At 43.6% G+C, this 17,712-nt stretch overlaps 2 protein-coding genes across 6 annotated transcripts in view; one reads left to right on the top strand and one right to left on the bottom strand.

Annotated features, from left to right (window-relative positions):
- Positions 1-9,325, top strand: part of TKT (transketolase) — a 17,271-nt gene extending 7,946 nt beyond the window's left edge. Inside the window, exons 9-13 of the mRNA XM_008632195.2 lie at positions 4,181-4,311; positions 5,351-5,434; positions 5,603-5,696; positions 7,304-7,426; positions 9,031-9,325. Of these exons, the coding sequence (XP_008630417.1) occupies positions 4,181-4,311; positions 5,351-5,434; positions 5,603-5,696; positions 7,304-7,426; positions 9,031-9,218 (620 nt within the window). The 3' untranslated portion in view covers positions 9,219-9,325. The remainder of the gene's footprint in view (positions 1-4,180; positions 4,312-5,350; positions 5,435-5,602; positions 5,697-7,303; positions 7,427-9,030) is intronic.
- A 1,276-nt stretch (positions 9,326-10,601) lies between these two features.
- TMEM40 (transmembrane protein 40) overlaps positions 10,602-17,712 on the bottom strand; it is a 19,474-nt gene continuing 12,363 nt past the window's right edge. For all 5 annotated transcript variants that reach the window (XM_017732406.1, XM_017732410.1, XM_017732408.1 and 2 more), the window contains 9 exons: positions 17,019-17,126; positions 16,454-16,507; positions 15,546-15,581; positions 14,494-14,526; positions 13,040-13,105; positions 12,686-12,757; positions 12,531-12,605; positions 11,790-11,852; positions 10,602-11,338 (listed from right to left, as the gene is read on the bottom strand). In XM_017732406.1, coding sequence (XP_017587895.1) covers positions 11,319-11,338; positions 11,790-11,852; positions 12,531-12,605; positions 12,686-12,757; positions 13,040-13,105; positions 14,494-14,526; positions 15,546-15,581; positions 16,454-16,507; positions 17,019-17,126 — 527 coding nt within the window. In that variant the 3' untranslated portion in view covers positions 10,602-11,318. The remainder of the gene's footprint in view (positions 11,339-11,789; positions 11,853-12,530; positions 12,606-12,685; positions 12,758-13,039; positions 13,106-14,493; positions 14,527-15,545; positions 15,582-16,453; positions 16,508-17,018; positions 17,127-17,712) is intronic.

Here is a 17,712-nt window from a genome sequence, read left to right as displayed (position 1 = left end):
AGTGAAGACTGATATAAAGGGATTGGACTGAAACTGAGGAGTTTAGGTTCCATTTCATCTTTGCAGCTGATGTCTTCTGTTCTTCTGTGGAGAGAATAGTCATGTGCTTACTGTACCTTTGTTTCCCAGTCTCTAAAGTGAGAAACTAATGATACTGTTCTTGCACAGATGCTCTTGTCTATCTATCTCAAAAACACTTTAGAGATCACACATTTGAAATAACTACTTCAACTTATCCCAGTATTTTTCACTACTGAAATTGTTGATATGGTGATTAAAAAAATCCAAAACCTCTCAAGTACTGATGAAACAGGAACTGTGAAGCCATTACATAATTCAGAACATTGAATCATAGAAAGGGGACCTTAAAGGTCATCTCATTCCAACATCTCCCACTAGACCAGGTTGCTCAAAGTCAGGCAGGACTTACCCGTAGTTGTCTTGGATCACCTCCCTGTCCTCCATGTGCCTTAGTACACCTTCTAGGAGAATCTGTTCCAGGATCTTCCCAGGCACAGGGTGGTAGTTGGTAGTTCCCAGGATCCTCTCTTTTCCCCTTTTTAAAACTGAGTGCAGTGTTCCCCTTTTTCCAGTCACCAAGGGCTCCACCTGGTACTGCTGTGACTTTTCATGGAGAGTGTCCTGGCAGCTACATCAGCCAATTCCCTTGGGACTCTGGGATGCATCTCATCAGCTCCCATAGACTCTTGTATGTTGAGATTGCTCAGGAGCTGATGAGCCTGATCTGTTGTGGTTTAATTCCAGCTGGCAACCAAGTACCACCCAGCCACTCACACACTCCCTGTCCCTGCAGTGGGATTGGGAGGAGAATCAGAAAAAAACCTGTGAGTTTTGAATGATTTAATAAATGAAACAAAGTAAAACATACTACTACTAATAATAATTGTAATTATAAAAATAAAGCCCAAAAAACAAGCACAATACAATTTCTCATCACCCACTGACCAATGCCCAGCCTGTCCCTGAGCTGTGGTCAGCCCCTTCCAGCCAACTCCCCCCAGTTCATACGCTGAGCATGGCATTCTGTGGTATGGAATGTCCCTGTGGCCAGCTTGGGTCAGCTGTCTGGGCCATGGTCCCTCCCAGCCTTTTGTCCATCTCCTCACTGGCAGAGCATGAGAACACTGAAAAGTCCTTGATTTAGGATAACACCACACAGCAACAACCAAAACATCGGTGTGTTATCAACAGTATTCTCATCCTAAATATGGAACACACCACTGTACCAGCTAAGGAAAAAAATGAACTCTCCCAGCCAAACCTGGGATATCTTACTGCAGAAGGAACTTTGCTCCCCCAGGCCCTGTCCTGCAGTCCATCCACCTGAGAGGTGTGGGAAAAGGGTTTGCCAGGGAGAGAAAGGCAGCTGAGCCAGCACATCTCAACCAACTGGCTGAGGGCCCTCACCAGCAGAGCCTTCTCTGGTCTTGGCTTCCCACCATAACTGTTTGGAATACGTCAGATCATGTTGGGGTTGGCTTTGGTTTGAAGGAGGAAGAGAATTTTATTTTTTATTTGAAATGCATAGACATGACCCATGAAAACAGGAACAGACTTGCATACCAAGAAGGAAAATGCAAGTAGACATTCATGCTTGAAAAACTAGTAGGTATTTCTAGAGAAAGCGAAAGAGAAGGAGAGCTGACAGGGGTAGTAAATTAAGGCTCTCTGCATACATCAATTTTTCAGTTGATTTAATAGTTCTGGCTGGCAGTAAGGCTTGGAGTAGAGTTGGATTTTTTTTTTTCATTTAAAACAAAATAGTTAATTTGACCTGTAATATTGGTAAAGATTTAAAGATGCTTCATAAACATGTGTGATCTCATCCCAAACCTCAAAGTGAACTTGTAGCAGTATGGTTTTCTGGAGCAGAGACTGTATATAGTGTGTATCAGATTATGCCTTTTGTATGTAATTGAGGGAAGGATTGTTACAAGCCTCTTTTCTTACTAAAATGAGTCCTTGCCCCTTCAGACTTTTAGCAAGCAGCGTGTTGGTGCAAAAGCCAATTAGGTTTGGTCTTTGCTCATTTAAGAAGATAAAACTCCTTTGGGTTACCCGAATTGTCTCCTAGAACTACACTTCCAAGTTTCAAATTTCAGCACATGAAATGTTCTGCTGGGAGCTGTGACTGTGAAGTGCAGACTTGGATTTATAAAGTTGTTTGAAGTACAAATCTCATTCAAGCCTCAACTTGGTTTTCAAAAAAGAATTTTAACCCAAAGTTTTGCAACTTATATAAAGAGTTATAAAGAAAGGTATTCAGAGAAATCCTTTAGCAGTTAAAAAATTCAATTTTAAATGAAAGGGTATGAATGAAGTGTACTTCCTATTAGAATTTTGGGCCTGCATGGAATTCCAAATCTGCATGGAATTCAGAATCCAATCTGGATCTGTGGTGAAAATTGAAGTTTTATGTATGCAGTTCTAGGTAGACCTGAGCTTCTGCTGCACTGAAATTTGAACTCTTTAAATTTATGAGAAATAGCTTTCACAATGACCTTCTGAACTTGTACTAAGTTCACTCTTAGACCAATAGCTGCTGATGGACCAAAACATTAAATAAGTTTTAACATCATAAGAGAATAATGGAAAAATCTGTATTTTTCAAACTGAACATATAGGAAAAAGAAATCGTAGTTTACAGGTGTCAAAAATATAAATATCAATTGTTTAGACTGTTTTATATCCTGGACATTTGCTACTGTTCATATTAAGCACTTCTTTTATTAAGCTTTAAATGTAGGTTTTGCAGATGTAATTGGGAATTATACTCTCATTTGATCTGTGGTACTCCAAAACCATATAAATTGGGATTTTCATAAAGACTTGGGGCCAGACTCAACTTGGTGCTAGTCTGTAGGTTACTTTTAATTGAATTGAGGAGCTTTGAATGCTGGTGGTATTGGCACCATTGTAGCAAAAGCAGGACAAGCATGAGTAGTAACTCTCTACCTTGGATAAGATTTAGATTCAGGTTTTTAAAATTATCACCTGATAATTTTATTCTTCATAATTTCACTTTTCTTCTATGTCTTCATTGTGTGGGTGCATTTTAGGAAAGGAAAATTCCCACTGGGGATCCCTCTCATTCAGAGTGCAGCCATTTAGAAACTGTGATGTTGAGAGGGTTTTTCCATGTCATCACTGAGAGCTGAGACACTTCCTCTTCCTGGTCGGTGCTTACTTTATTAGTAATATGCAGTGGCAGAGTTCAATGACTTATTTCTTTAACCTGTTTAAAGTTCTTCAGAATTTTGTGCTGCTCTTAGGAAAATATTCTCCTCCTTCCTCGCCAACTCGTCCTTCTTGAATAACAGGTAGCGGGTGCATGTGGGAAGGCTCTTTGCCCTGCTGCTGCAGGCTGTGACATGACTGGATTCAGAGCTCTGTGCATGGTTGGTTTGGAACAGTGCCATTCCCAAAGCTCCGTTACATAAGGTCACTGGGGGCGGGGGGTGTTGTGGTGGTTGTTTCTTTAACCATGGAAAATCATGGCATCCAGCACGTGTCCTGGCGAACGATTCTTTCTCATAGATCTGCAGTTTATGCCACGAGGCGCTTGAGTTGTTAAATTAACAACACAGATGTTCTACTGCTCCTTAAAAGACCTTTTTACAGTATTAAAAAATACATACATACCCTTCATTTAATCTTGAAATCAGCCTAAGAATTTGAGAGTAGTTGCACCAATTGCACTCTCCATTTCTCATGGGACACATGCAATTCTCCTTTCACATTTCCAGCAGTTTATGTCTGTAGGAACGCTTATTGACAAGTATAAATTTTGCCTCAGCACATGTAAATCTGAAGATGCTCAAAAATCTTGTGACCCACTTTCTGTATCTGTACCCTTCCTATTTGGTTGTATTCCTTTTGTGTTGTTTTATTGTTATACTTTATTTCCTATTTTTTCTTTTTAATCCCAGTTTTCTTTCTTTTTAGTCTCTTTCTATCCTTATTTACTGTTTAGATGGTTCCAAGTTTAAGGAGAAGATGATTCTTTTCTCAAGCAGGTAGTCTTGCATGTTGTGTGTGTGCCTGATTTTATCCTTTTCTCCTTTTTTTTTGCCTGGTTTACATTGAACCTCACTTCTGTATTGAGTGATTGTCAAAAATGTGCACTTGCTCTTTTGTAACCCTGCTTTAATTCTTTCAGGTGAGGATGGGCCATCTCAAATGGGACTGGAGGATCTGTCCATGTTCCGGGCTATTCCCAATTCCACTGTGTTTTACCCCAGTGATGCTGTAGCCACTGAAAAAGCAGTGGAAATAGCTGCCAACACCAAGGTTTGCATCACAGTATTTCTGAGCCAGAGAATAATTCTGTCTTTTGTACTACTCTTGTTGCCTCTGGCATGTTTCTTGCATGTCTCTACCCACGTAAATTCTTCCGGAGGCTCCAGCGTGGCAGTGGGATGTTTTCTTTGCAAGGAAAGGTTACAGACATTCTGTCCAGGCTAGTGCAGAATGAACAGTCTGGAATGCTGTGGGTCAGATTTGGGGAGATGTAAATGATTACACACCAAATGCAGTTTGAATCTATATTGAGTAACTCCCTTAGGCCTTTAGTAAATTTAAAATTGCTCTCCTAGTACATTATCTCTGGGGTCAGACTTGAAGCTGGATATGGAAAGATAAATTTATATTGAGCATTTTGATCATCTCCTTGATTGATACTTCCATTGGCTGCCATAGGAGTTTTTTTTGAGAAAGGAGCAAATGATCTGAAAACTTTCAATCTTGCCACTACAGGTTTTCCATGAGGGAGTGTGGAAATTTGGTGTGTAACAAATGGGGTGAGTGGTTTGTGGAAAAAAAGATGGGAGATGGAGAAAGGAGTGTGAAGAAGAGATTAAAGTACAAGTTTTCTGCTTCTTCTGGAAGGGCATCTGAACTTTAACTGATGCATTTTTCCTTGCTTTCAGCCCAGCATTTCTTCTCTAATTTAAAATTGACAGAGTAAAGTAGCATATACATGGTACAGTTCTAAGAGTCTAATTAACTCGAGTAGGATTCTCCATTTCCCCAAGAGAACAAAAGAGAAATAAATATCTTGGAATCAGAAAGGAAATTAGAAGTTATCAGTGTGCTTTAAGAGGAGGTGAAGTGTTTTGTACTGTTTGAAGCAACCAGCTGCCACAAAGGGCTAATGGGAATTGGTGGGACAGAGAGAGCTTACTTATAAGAACCAGAGGTAACTTAGAAGGGTGAACATCAGACAAATAGAAAGAGTCATTTTGATGGGGGTTTTTTCGTAGGTTTTATCAACTAGAATATCAACACTTTTCTGTTTTCCTAACTTCTAACATCTTTACTTTGGAAACAGGGCATTTGTTTCATCAGAACTAGTCGTCCTGAAAATGCTGTCATTTACAACAACAATGAGGACTTCCATATTGGACAGGCAAAGGTAAATAAATAGAATCAGAAAAAAACCACAGTGTTCCTTTTGGAAACGCCCTTTTCCCTCTAAAGTATTGCAATGCCAAAGATTTGATCTTTTCATTAAAATCTCTAGAAATGTAAAAAAACCCAGTAAGATTTAGTGTTAAAAACACATGGAGATTTTTTCTTGCAGGTGGTTTTGAAGAGTAAGGATGACCAAGTGACTGTGATTGGAGCAGGAGTCACTCTGCATGAAGCACTGGCTGCAGCAGAGCAGCTAAGAAAAGGTGGGGCTTTTTTTCCTTTTTGTAATTTAACACAGAAAAAAAATCAATACCAGTCAGCCTAACTGCTGACCCTTTGTACTGGTAAACATTAATTACACTGTTCAGACAGCTAGTCAGTCACCTGTTAGCTGATACAGTACAACACAGCGTGCAGCTGCCAGTCTTGCCTAAAGGAGGAGGTTTTAGTTGGCTTAGCAGCGTTAGTGGCCATGAAAATTGTCAAACAGATCAGATCAAGGTCTCCTTAGAACTGCTGATCTGTGATAGTGCCCTGTGGGCAGAGGCTTGGGGACCCTGTGTGAGAAGCAGGAGTGGCAGCTGGTCTGGGTGGGCCAGGTACAGCACGATCGGCTGCAAACAGGCTGGGGCCAGGTCCCAAACCGCGGCCCGTCACCTGTGTGCCCGTGGGCACCTGGCCCTGGGCTGGGCTCATTGATAACCTGGGTTCCTTTGAATGTAGCAGCTCTGAACTAGCCTGGAAGGGGCACAAATCTGTGGCAGTACTCAAGTCACTGATATGCCACAGCAATGATAATCCTTCAGTGAAATAAAGGAACCATCAAAAACCCATCTGTGAGTCAGGGGCCTCTGCTGAGGAAGAGATTACAAATAGCAGGAGGTAATACAGTAATGGTGCCTGTGGCTTATGGGGAGCTTTGTGTGCCGTATCTGGGTGGACTGATACTTTGACATGACCTTGAGTCACCAAGCTTAGGGCATTTTGAAAGTTGTATTTTCAGAACCATTGTTATTTTTCTACATTTACCATGCTTTACAGTGCTCTGCTGATCTTGAAGTCTGAGTAATCACCTCTGGAGAGATAATCCCATAGTGCAGAGGCAGCGTCTAATACCCAAAATATATTGGCCACTAAAGAGCCTTCAGTCACAAAACTGTGACAATAGGGCCTCTTCATGTGTAGGAGTCAGGCCAGTGTTCAGCCAGCCAGGGTCAGAGACAACCTCACATAATCGCTATTCTTTATAAACAATTGCCATTTGTGTGTAGCTGTAATGAGCCATCTGGGCCTGCCTTACGAGGGCAGGGCAGATTCTGGGTGTGATGCCAACCAACCTTAAGGGTGCCCCAGTGGGGCCGGGGAGTTCAGACGGGCACACCTGAGATGTGGCAGCCTGCAGTGAAGAAAGAATTCAGAATGCCTACAGACTGAAGAATCAGGTGGAAATTGTACTTGGCTTGACAGTAAAGTTAAAGGTAAAATAAAGGTCTGGGAAAAAAATTACAATTGACAGTCTGAATAAGGAGGATTTTCTGGGGACTGAATTCTGCTCTTACTTGGGGAAAGCCAGTTACATGACTTTTGCTGATGGGTGCTCCTGGTAACCTGGAGTCCCTCATCCAAGCCTCCTCCATCATGTCTGTGAATGAATGGATATCACTGTTCCACAAGGTGCACGGAGAAAGAATACATAGAAAAATTAGGCTTGGCTGGGTTCTGTGGTAGATGAGCCATAGGTGCATGAACCTGGGAGTTCATGTGGGCAGTTCTCATAATGGTCTAGGAGATCACAGCCATTGCCCATACCACTGGCATTGTCTTGCATGTTGCAATTCATTGTTGCAAATAATTTCATTTATTTATGCAGAAAAAATCTACATCCGTGTGATTGATCCCTTCACTATAAAGCCCCTGGATAAGAAGACAATACTTGAAAGTGCAAGAGCAACCAAGGGCAGGATTATCACTGTTGAGGACCACTACCATGAAGGTGAGTGGGGTCTGGGCAGTCACAGCCCTCAGAGACTGGAAGCTCCCAGTTTCTGACCTGACAGAGGAGTACAGGACCTGATACTGTCATCCCATTAAAGCAAAAGAGACATTTCAGACTTTTTTGGTGCTGTTAGGATTACAAAGTGACACTGAGGGTTGAGAGGTTCCTGAGATGTAAGGGGTAATCAGGGCTGCCTTTCTGACTAACTTGGCCTTGTGTGCCCTTTGTGCACTTGGTCCAAGTGAAGTCTGGATTCATTTGTGCCCAGTGAGATTGTAAATTCCTGCTTTGCTGCAGGTTTTTTTTTGCACAGTGCTCTCTGAATGGCTGTACAGCAGCTGCTCTGCAGGTGTGAAATTGCAAGAGAGACCATTGCTGTGCATCCAAAAGCTTGGCTCCAGGTTGCTTGAAATCAGATGGTTTGGGCAGTTTCTGTAGGTTTTCCACAGTTACTCTGAGATAAATTCCTCCCTTTTTCCTCTTCACCATCATAGATACCTACTAACAGAAATTAGTAACTACAGTTATGAGAATATTGTCCTAATTTAAGGTGGGATATCGCCAGGGGATATAATCGCCAGGGTACCTGAAGTGAGCTGGTTCTACCATGAGTGCTGGATACACCATACCTTTGTCCCAGACTATGGATGGTGATAGATCACTGAACCTCATCATTTTCCAGCTTAGTGTTCAGCTCTGGACAAGTATTTTACTGCAGGTTTGCAAGATGGCAGTCTTAACTGTGAGGTGCTGAACAGGGGCTTTGTGCTGGCACAGTGCTCTGTGGTGCAGGCAGGCCAGGTGTCTGTGCATCACAACCCTGAGTGCATTGCAGGCCCCATCACACTCATCTCACCAGCTGCATCCACAGAGGTGCCTCTGGCTGGAGGCTCAGTTTGGTTAAATTCCACCGTGCCTGGAGCTGTGGGCAGCCCTGTGATCCTGGATACACTCTGGCTGAAGGATAACACCTAAAGTGCCTCTTTTACCAGGTCTCACAGCACGTGCTTTTGACACAAGTCCTGGTTTTTTCTTCCCTAGTACTTCTGCTTCCAGTGTCTCTCCTGCCTCCATGCAGTTCCCATTGCATCCTTTGTCCCTGTGACTGATAGTGAGTCAGAGCAGAGCTCTGAGCAAAGGTTGTGAATACATTACATAACCCAGAGAGGTGCCCAGTGGCACGTACAGGCACTGTGAAAAGACGGAGCTCTGAAGTGCTGCTGAGATTGGTTGGAATGTCAGCATGTTAAGTACACTTGTAATGCTCTTCAGTCTAAGTGTATTTTTAAACCTGGTTCCTGGTGGCTGATGCTGAGGTGATGAGAGCTTGCTGACAGTCCTGTGCCCTTGAGAGGCAGGTGCATCCTGCTGCTGGTGGCTGAGTACCTAAGAAACAGGAGCCTGCTCGTCCTCAGAGTGCCTTTGCTACAGGGACGTTTTCATTTCACAGTTGGCCCACTCAGACACGTGTGATTGGTGTTTTCCTAAGCCTGGGAATGGAGGCTGTAATTTGCAGGGCCCTTTGCTCAGACACACACAGCCAGTGTGGCTGTTCCCTGCTCGGACACTCCATCAGTGCCGTGTCTGCCCTCTCTCCGCAGGTGGCATGGGCGAGGCCGTGTGTGCCGCTGTCGTGGGCGAGCCCGGCGTCACCGTCACTCGCCTGGCTGTGTCCCACGTGCCCCGCAGCGGGAAGCCAGCGGAGCTGCTGAGGATGTTTGGCATTGACAAGGATGCCATCATGCAGGCGGTGAGGGCGGCCGTGTCCAAATCCAGGAACGCGGAGTAGCTCGAAGCATCTCGTGCTGTGTAACGAAGAGCTGCGTTGGGAGAGGTTAAGGCAGGCAAAGGTGCTTTATGTAGAGAGTTCTAATAAAAATACCAGCTTAAAAAACCTTCTGGGGCTTAACCTCTTCTTTTCTCTGTGGGGTTTGGTGTAATGGGGTAATACCTGAATGTTTTGAGTCCCTCCTCTCTGCATTGCCCCCAGCCATTTAAAGCCAAAGGCAAGGAGGAAGTACCCAATGTGCTGGATGATGCTGAAGTGGGATGGGATGTTCCAGGTCCTGGGGCACAAGTGGGGAGGTGGGGCCCAGCAGAGCCCTGGGCTCAGGTAGGACATGCTAAATGGTAGTGCAGAGAGCACAAGCTCAGTGAAAGAAGTTGAAACTCTTCATAGGAACTTGCAGCTGGTGCTGAGATGGATTAAAGAAGAATCTGGAAGAAGAGCAGGAAATTCCCAGGTACCCAAGAGGATGCAGGTCAACGTGTAAGTTGCCTTTTTTTTTGAGAATTGACTTCTCATGTGAACTGCTCTAAGTGGCTGAGCTGTTCATCGTGCATGGTGGGATGCACTAGGTGACTTTTTAAATGTTTTGCTGTTCTTAAATGTTCTGCGTATTTTACCCTTAAGCAGTTTCTGTTAAAAATTCAGTGCTGACTGCAGAATACCAAATTTGAAACACTAAGTATTGAAACATGTTTTTCATCCTGACTGTTCCACACACTGCCTTTCAGAAAGGCATTAGACAGCAGAGGACACTAAAAAAGCCCTTTTCCTCAGAGCAGGGTGACTCTGCATCATTTTCAGTTCACCCAAAAGCTGTTTGCCACTAACATGGCTACAGTGGTCTGAGCAAGACTTTATTTGCAGACTAACACAAAATGTAGAGTATTTTGGGATGGTGAAATATTTCTACAAAGACGTAACTAGTACATGTAAATGAGAATATAAATACTATGAAATAACTTGTATTCATCCTTCTTGCACAATTTAGCCCTTGAGGGGTTGGGTGGCAGCTGTGCTGTGTTGGTGCAGGCCTGAGTGCAACTGTTGGTGTTTCTGGCAGTGCAGCTGGAACTGCAGGCAAGAGTGATTGACACTGGTGCTTCAAATTATATACAACAAAAAGTAACCTTTCTAATTTTCTGAGCAAGGCTTGAAATTGTTCCTGTAAAACTCTGAGCTGTTTGGGTTTACAGCTTTCAGATTTACATTTCCTTACAAGTCCATGTTTATGGCTCTTTCTGTCCAACTTCTTGCCTTCATCATTCTGTGGGTATGAAGACCTTACATTTTTACTAAAAATTTAAAGATACCTCCTTTTGTTGCAGTCTTCCTATGATTGCATTAGCCCTACATCCTTGCAATGTGTAACACATCCCTATAAAATGAAAGTCAAAGTTCCATGTTTATTTTACTCAAAGAAAGAAAAAGGTTGGAGGATGAGTCAAATCAAGCACTTTGTTCCCCCAAGAAAAGATGAAATTTGCTGTGTTAATACTTTCATTACTGCAGCACACTGTCAGTGCCTGTAACATCTCCCCAGCTCTCCTCGGGTGAAACCGCTGCCCGCCCACTGCTCCGAGTTCTGCCACAATCAATTCGTCAGCGCCAGGGCTCAGCTGGGAGAGCAGGGCCAGCCCCTGCTGCTCTGGGCAGCACAGGGGGGAGGAGGAGGTGGCCAGAATTCCTACAGAAACAGCCAGAGCCTAAGCCAGAAGCAGCACAGGACAACACTGGTCTGTTGATTTTGGTGCAGCACAAGTAGACTAGCATGGTTTGTTATGAATGACAGATGCACCACCACACAGATGCCTAGGGGAGGGAAGGTGAATGTGTTTATATTTAAATGGAATTAAACACAAAGCTACAGCTCAATTGTCTTCCAAGCTCTGCTGAGCCACAAACGGTTTTGGAATCCAGAGTGGGGCCCTGTATCCCAGTTTCAGGTTTATTTTTGAGGGAAAGGAGTGATGTTTTTCAGAGGTTTCACATTTCAGTATTTCACATTGGCCATTGGTTTGTTAGGTTCACCTCATACAGCAGCTCCTTTAGCACTGGAAATTTGGACAGTCAGGTTTGGGGAACCCTCCTGAAATACTCCTCCTAGGCAGCTTTCCTCATACCTGTGGGATGAAGAAAAAGACAGCTGTCAGGACTGCTGTGTTCAGATTGTGCTGTATCCATGCAGCTTTTCAATATTCTTTGTGTTTTGTGTCCATAAACGTGCATGTGAGCCAGGAGTCAGTCTGAAGACCCAACAAGTGAAGACTCCCTGCACTCCCGGACTTTTTATTTAAGCTATAGAATTCTTATGCAGACACTGCCAGGAAATAGTACCCCATACAGGGTGGAGTATTAAAAATGTGAAAATGTTCTGCCACAGGGAAAGGGTCAAGATTAATTCATTTTCAAACCCAAGCAGCTGTAATGAACTAGTAAAATATTCCTTTTTTTTTTAAGGCAGTAAGATTGGAAATTGCCAGTTAAATGAGTTGGTCTTAATTCTTGACCCAACCAAAGTACCCAGGAAGGTCCAGGGAAGACAGATGCTGTCAGTAAAAAGAATACTATTACCTCTTGGCCTGAATCTGTCAATCAGAGGAACAAAGCTGTCAAGGACACTCCGAATTCGGTACACTGGTTGTGAAAACAAATGTAGAAGATAAGCAACATTAAAAAACCATTAAAAAATAGAAAAATGGCAAAACCCAAACACTAACACTTGTTTAAACAAGCACATCTGCAGTATCGCTAATAACAAAGAGCAGACTGAGTCACGAGAACCATCCACAACCTCCCACCATGTTAACATGAGATTACAGAGGAGACGAGTTCTTGGTTGGGGAGCTATAACTTGCTGCTGGTAGCAGCTCTCCTACACCATCCCTAGGGATTGCCAAAATGCCCGGGTTTTAGTATTTCCAGTAGCTGCTGCCATCCAAGTTCTGCCCTGAGCTCATCCTCAGTCCCAGGAGAACGCATGGCAGCCGGAATGCACAACATCTTATCCAGTGGATCTGGGAAGATGGGCCTTGCTGCTAAAATTATACGTTGTCATGGCAATGCAGCATTCGGCCATTGCTACAGAAAGGTGACTCAGGGTCTTGTGATCATGGAGAAGGAAAAATGAGTCAACCACTCCCTTCAGGAGCACTAAGGCTGCTTGTCTGCAGCCCCCCTGTAACTGGGAGATGTTGCGGAAAGAGTTACTTGGTGAGTTACGGAATCTCAACTCCTACCGGTTTATGGCCCTGTGGCAACTGTGTGACCTTGCCCTTAGCAAAGGGACACAGCTGCTGCTGCAGGGATACTTACCGAGACCAAAGTATATCCCAGTGGTTTCCAGGGAAGCAAAGGTGATTAAACCAATCCCAAGAGAAATAGTCCAGTCTAAGGCAACAAAATAAATGTTAGTTTTGTTCCTTTTTCTAGAGTGCAACAATTTATCCTTCTACTGAAGCTTGCCTTACCTTTGTGGTAGTAGTAGCAAACTAGTAAAGCTCCAATTGCAAAGCAAAGAATGACAAAATGAAAGAATTCATCTGAAATTGAGAGGGAAGATTAGGTCACAACTGCAGCCATGGCCCTTCTGAATCCACCTTTACGTACAGAGTATCACTCACGGAAGGAAATAATCTCCTCGAGATTTCTCAGGCACTAGGCTCAACTTTGTGAGAAGCCTCAATGATTTTCATCAAGAAGCCTTGATGCACTTCAACAAAGTACTCATGTTGGAAAAATAAAGGGTTTTTTTAACCAGAGATCTTATTCTTGGACTGAGGTTCAACAGGTTTGACATCAGTTTGATTTAATAAATCAATTACCATCCTTCCGTATGCCCATCCACCGTACTGTCCACTGAGGGGGGCGAGTGCTCTCCTTCTCATATGCTACAAAAAAGAGATGTCTTTTATTGCCATGGAACTGTGAAATTAAGGAGTTTAAAGTTTATTTCCCTTTTTGTATCTGAAATAGATTGTCAGAGCAGAATATATGTAAAACTGTTTGTTGGGCTTCGAGCCTTTCAGAAAGATCAAATTAGCAATTTTAAAATCACTCCAAAGAGCATGGTTTTAAAAATGAGTTTAAAAAAAAGTATAACCAGATGGCTGCATTAACAATACTGAATTGTTTTAAAGCATTCTGGGTCTTTTCTGCCTCTTCTGGGGCAATCCATAGTCTCAGAATGACAGGGGGAGTGAACCCATAGTACAAGGGAGCTTTCAGTTCGATTCCTGGGTGCTTTGCACAACCACAGCTACAATAATAAAATCCCCTTCACTACTGAGGGAGTGAGAACTGTCCCTCTACTTACACCTGATGTCAAGTACTTCTGCACCTCCCAAAATAAGACCTGATGCTGAAATGAGTCTCCTACAGCTACACTGGCATAGAAAAAAAAAAACAAAAAAACCCAGAAGAACAAAGAGGAATTTTAGAGGTTTAAACGCAGAGCAATTTGCTCTTTGTCATGAGCAGAGTTGCCAAATTCTCTTCTTTCTCCAACTGTACTGCCAGAAAGAGCTGAGTATTTTACCATCTCTCCAAGGATGGGTTCAAAGCAGCAGTTTTTTCCTTTTCTCTTTGTTGGTGGTGTGAGCAGCCCCTGAGGCATCTGCTGCACCCAAGCCCTTGGGAGATGATTCAGCACAAGTTTCAGATGCTGATTTCCCCTACACTGGGCTGTGCATCCGGGCAACCCCTGCCTGGCAGTGAGTTTTCTCCAAAGATGTAACAGGTGAGTACTGAAAGTGGCCTTTACATGAGCCGTAGACTTTTGCTCTGGTGCTTTTGAACCACAGAGCAACTAAACCTTGCCAAGAAATTCTATTCTGGGTCACCTGATACAGGCATCACATTTTTGACTCTTTGAGCAGTCTGGATTGATCACATTCTGGTTTGGGGGCAAACTCAGTTATGTTCTTATTAATAACATAGCATTGCATTATTCTGACTCACAGATATAACTCTGTGCAGTTGTATGAATGATCCATAGATAAAGAATTTAGCAGAACATCAATTCACACTTGGCAAGTGTCTGTCCCGTATTACTCTACTTCCTAAATGCAACAGCCCCACTGTAACTTTGCATCATGGAATGACGTGGACAGTATTTCTTTTATTAAAGCATTCCATGTTAATACCATTTTCAACCTTCTACTTTTTGATTAGATAATCCCTAGGCATCAAGGAGCTGGTATCACCCTCATCACTAAGCAAAACTCAGTCCTGAAAGAGCATCCACAAGATAAACTTTTGTTTGCATGTTTGTACTCACCATCTGCATCTGAATCTTCTCTTCTGGCAATCTCTGAAAAGCAGTATCGTTTTTGTTATTTCTGATGGAAAAAATACAAATACACAGCTTCCCACCATACTCTGCACCAAGAAGCACAGTGAGCAACCAACTATCTACAACAAAACCCGGGGAAAGTGGCAGAGGCCAAACACCAACTGAAAAAGTACCATGACACTTTCTGCACCTGCCAGTGTGGGGAGAATATGGCACTGCAATGGATCCCTCTGCCCTGGTGTTCTGTGTGGCTCCTTGGGGACTGGTAACTCTAAACCCCCCCCAAGGGATTATGCTGCAATTTATATCTTCTCCACTGCACAGAAAGAAGTGGACCAGATGTCCTCTCAAAAGGCTGCTCCACTGGGCTGTTTGCCTCTCCTAACTCATCCTGTGGCCTTGGCCTGGGCACAGGAGGGATGAGCTCAGTAATGCAATTAAGCCATTGGCAATTTCCTGCTATGGGCTTTTTACAAACATTCTGGGGATATGCAGCAGTGTCTGGTGGGAGGAAATCTGCCTTCAGACTGCCTGTCTGTGCAAGCCTCTTGGCTGGCACTGTTGCTCTGCGGCCTGACATCTGGCTTTCACCTGGCACCTCCAGCTGGGAGTACTGTGAGCTAAGGCAGGAACGCATTCAGAGCCCAGCGTCACTGCTTGCAGAAACCAGGTTCCAGGTCCCTCCCAGGCTTCAGGGAATGCTAAAAACTGCCTCTAGCTTTTTTGGCTAAGACTGAACAGTTGCCCAACAGAACTGCTGGGTTTTCCCCTAAAAAGGATGATGACTGCTGTATAGCTGATCTTGTGAGAACCTGGCAGGCCCATGAAAATGGGTTAATCTGCTAGTACACCTTGTACAAATCACCTGCTGCCAGCCAGCCACCACCACAGCCTTGCAACAGAATGTCTGCACCATGCCCAGGTCCAGCACCAGGCTAAGTGGAAACCAAGGGATTTACAGCCAGGGAGTTATTTTTTAATGCCTCAGCAGGTCAGAAAGAAGACACTGCAGGATGAGGTGAGCTGGGAGTGCTTACCTGAATCTCTGTAGGGAACCACCTCTGCTGGTATTCCTAAAACATGACACACAGATGAGGTAGGTTAAGACCTGCAGCGAGTGTGTGGGTCTGGTGCCAGTGCCAGCCCAACAATTCCCTGAAATCAGTGCAGGTGTGTAACAGAGACAAGGAAGAGACCAACTCTAACTCCTGAGAGAGGGTGGCTCTGCTGGAGGTTATGCAGTCAAAAAGTGGGAAATGACTGAATTATTACCCCCCCGCCCCCATATTCCATCTCTCCAAATATCTGGAGGCAGGTAGAATCAGACTCCTGTGAGACAGATTAGATCTCCTAAGGTCAATTTAAATGAGCTGCTCTTACATCTGGGCTGAACTCAGTTTAAGACATTAATTAAAATATTAACACTTTACATTTTTTACATCCATAGTTCTACAGTTATTTCTGTGTATTGACACAGCACATTTTCTTCATCTGCATTGTACTTATTTTCTACTTTTCCTTTGGGAGGAAAGGAAAAGCCTCAGGAACAAGGTGATGCTTGCTGATGATCTCCAGTCAGTGCTGTGGGCTGACTGCAGACCCTGTAAGCAGTGGCTGTGACAGATGTTTACAGAACCCTTTTGCTGCATTTCAGTGGCAGCTGTGCAGACCCAGGCAGCAGGACTCCTCCCACAACAGCAGATTTTGCTGCTTTCCTGGTTCAACTCTGAGCACAGGGCATGGCTGAGTGTTAGCATTAGATGAGCTTCATCTTGTAGGAAATGTCTTTCCTATAAGCAAATTCTGACTTGTCTTTCTCCTACATCTACACATGTTAATATACCTTTCCTCAACAGCCAAACTAAAAAATGCAAAAAATTATCCTTTTTTTGGTTTATATTGGTTGCCTCTAGTTAAAGGCAATACTGTTGTTACTTTCTCCTACCTCCAAGTAACTGGCCTTCAGTCTTCTGTCTTCCTAAATATTCCTCATCACTGTCTGGAGAAGAGAAAGTGTTTCTTCATCAGAGTAAAGAAAAATGTGCTAGCAGCATCAGAAACAACAGCACTGTAGTTGTTTGCTCATAATATAATCATATGAAGGTAAAAATCAAGGCTTTGAAATGCAAGGATCACTACTGGCTGCTTTTACCTCACAGCTCTCTTCAAAGCTGGCTGAATAGGTGAAACTCAGCAAAACCTGAAACTGGAGTAACTTGTATAAAGGGCTGTAGTGAGAAGTTACGATCTTTTATTTGGGGAAGGAATCTTGCAGCAGATTTTTGTGTTTCTGAAACCAACTTCCACAAGAGTGGGAGGCAGCCACTATTTTGCTGATCATGAATCAGGTACTGATGATTTTCTATGTCCTCTCTTTTGCACGATTTCTTACTTTATTCAGAGCTATGCAGAATTGCCACTGAATTGCTGCCCATCTCCTCCGTCAAACCTCACAAACATGCAGTCAGACTAAGTTATGTATCAGGGAAAATAAAATAAATCCTCTTTACCTTGTGTATCTTCATCCATGGACTCATGAGATGAGTTTTCAGACTTTTTTTCCTCTTCTGAATATAAAAAATTCCTTTCCAATCTCTTCAGGAGTTTCAATTTTTCATCTTTTTTTATAAAGAGAGAAACAAAAAAAAACATTATCAGCAACTACATTTTCTCTCTTTTACAATTACAGATTTCACAATACTTTATTAAAGGTTGCATGACAGGAAATCAAACCATTTGTCTAATTTCAGCTCTGTTTTTTGCACACAAAGGGTAGTACAAAGCATCGAATGAAAGCATCATACACACCACAGTTTAGACCTTCTTAAATGGTTGTGGTAGACACCTAAAGTTTCATATTCTGGCGTTTAATTATTCATAATGTTACCCCTGCGCAAATTCCCACTCCCTGAAGCAGCAGCTGCAGCTGAACGATGCTTCAGCTGGAGAGGAGTGGCTCACCCTGCCTTGGGCTACTTCTGCCAGGCTTGCCTGTGCCGACGCCGCGGCTCCAGCTCCCTCTCGTGGCACAGGAGCACAGCCCTCACAGCCAGGCCACACCAGGATCCCAACAGAGGGGTGACTCTGAACAGCTTCACACCCAGCTCTGTGCTCAGGGCTGGGGCTCTGAGCATCTCTGCATCAGGAGGTGCAGGATTTGGGCACAGGCAGCTAGATGGGATTCCTTCCCCTCCAGCTCCTCGA

This window comes from Corvus brachyrhynchos, unplaced genomic scaffold (genome assembly GCF_000691975.1).
Source record: "Corvus brachyrhynchos isolate BGI_N302 unplaced genomic scaffold, ASM69197v1 scaffold4, whole genome shotgun sequence".
Classification (NCBI taxonomy): Eukaryota; Metazoa; Chordata; class Aves; order Passeriformes; family Corvidae; genus Corvus; species Corvus brachyrhynchos.
The sequence above is the reverse complement of the archived record's forward strand: the minus strand, read 5'-3'. Positions and strand labels throughout refer to the sequence as shown.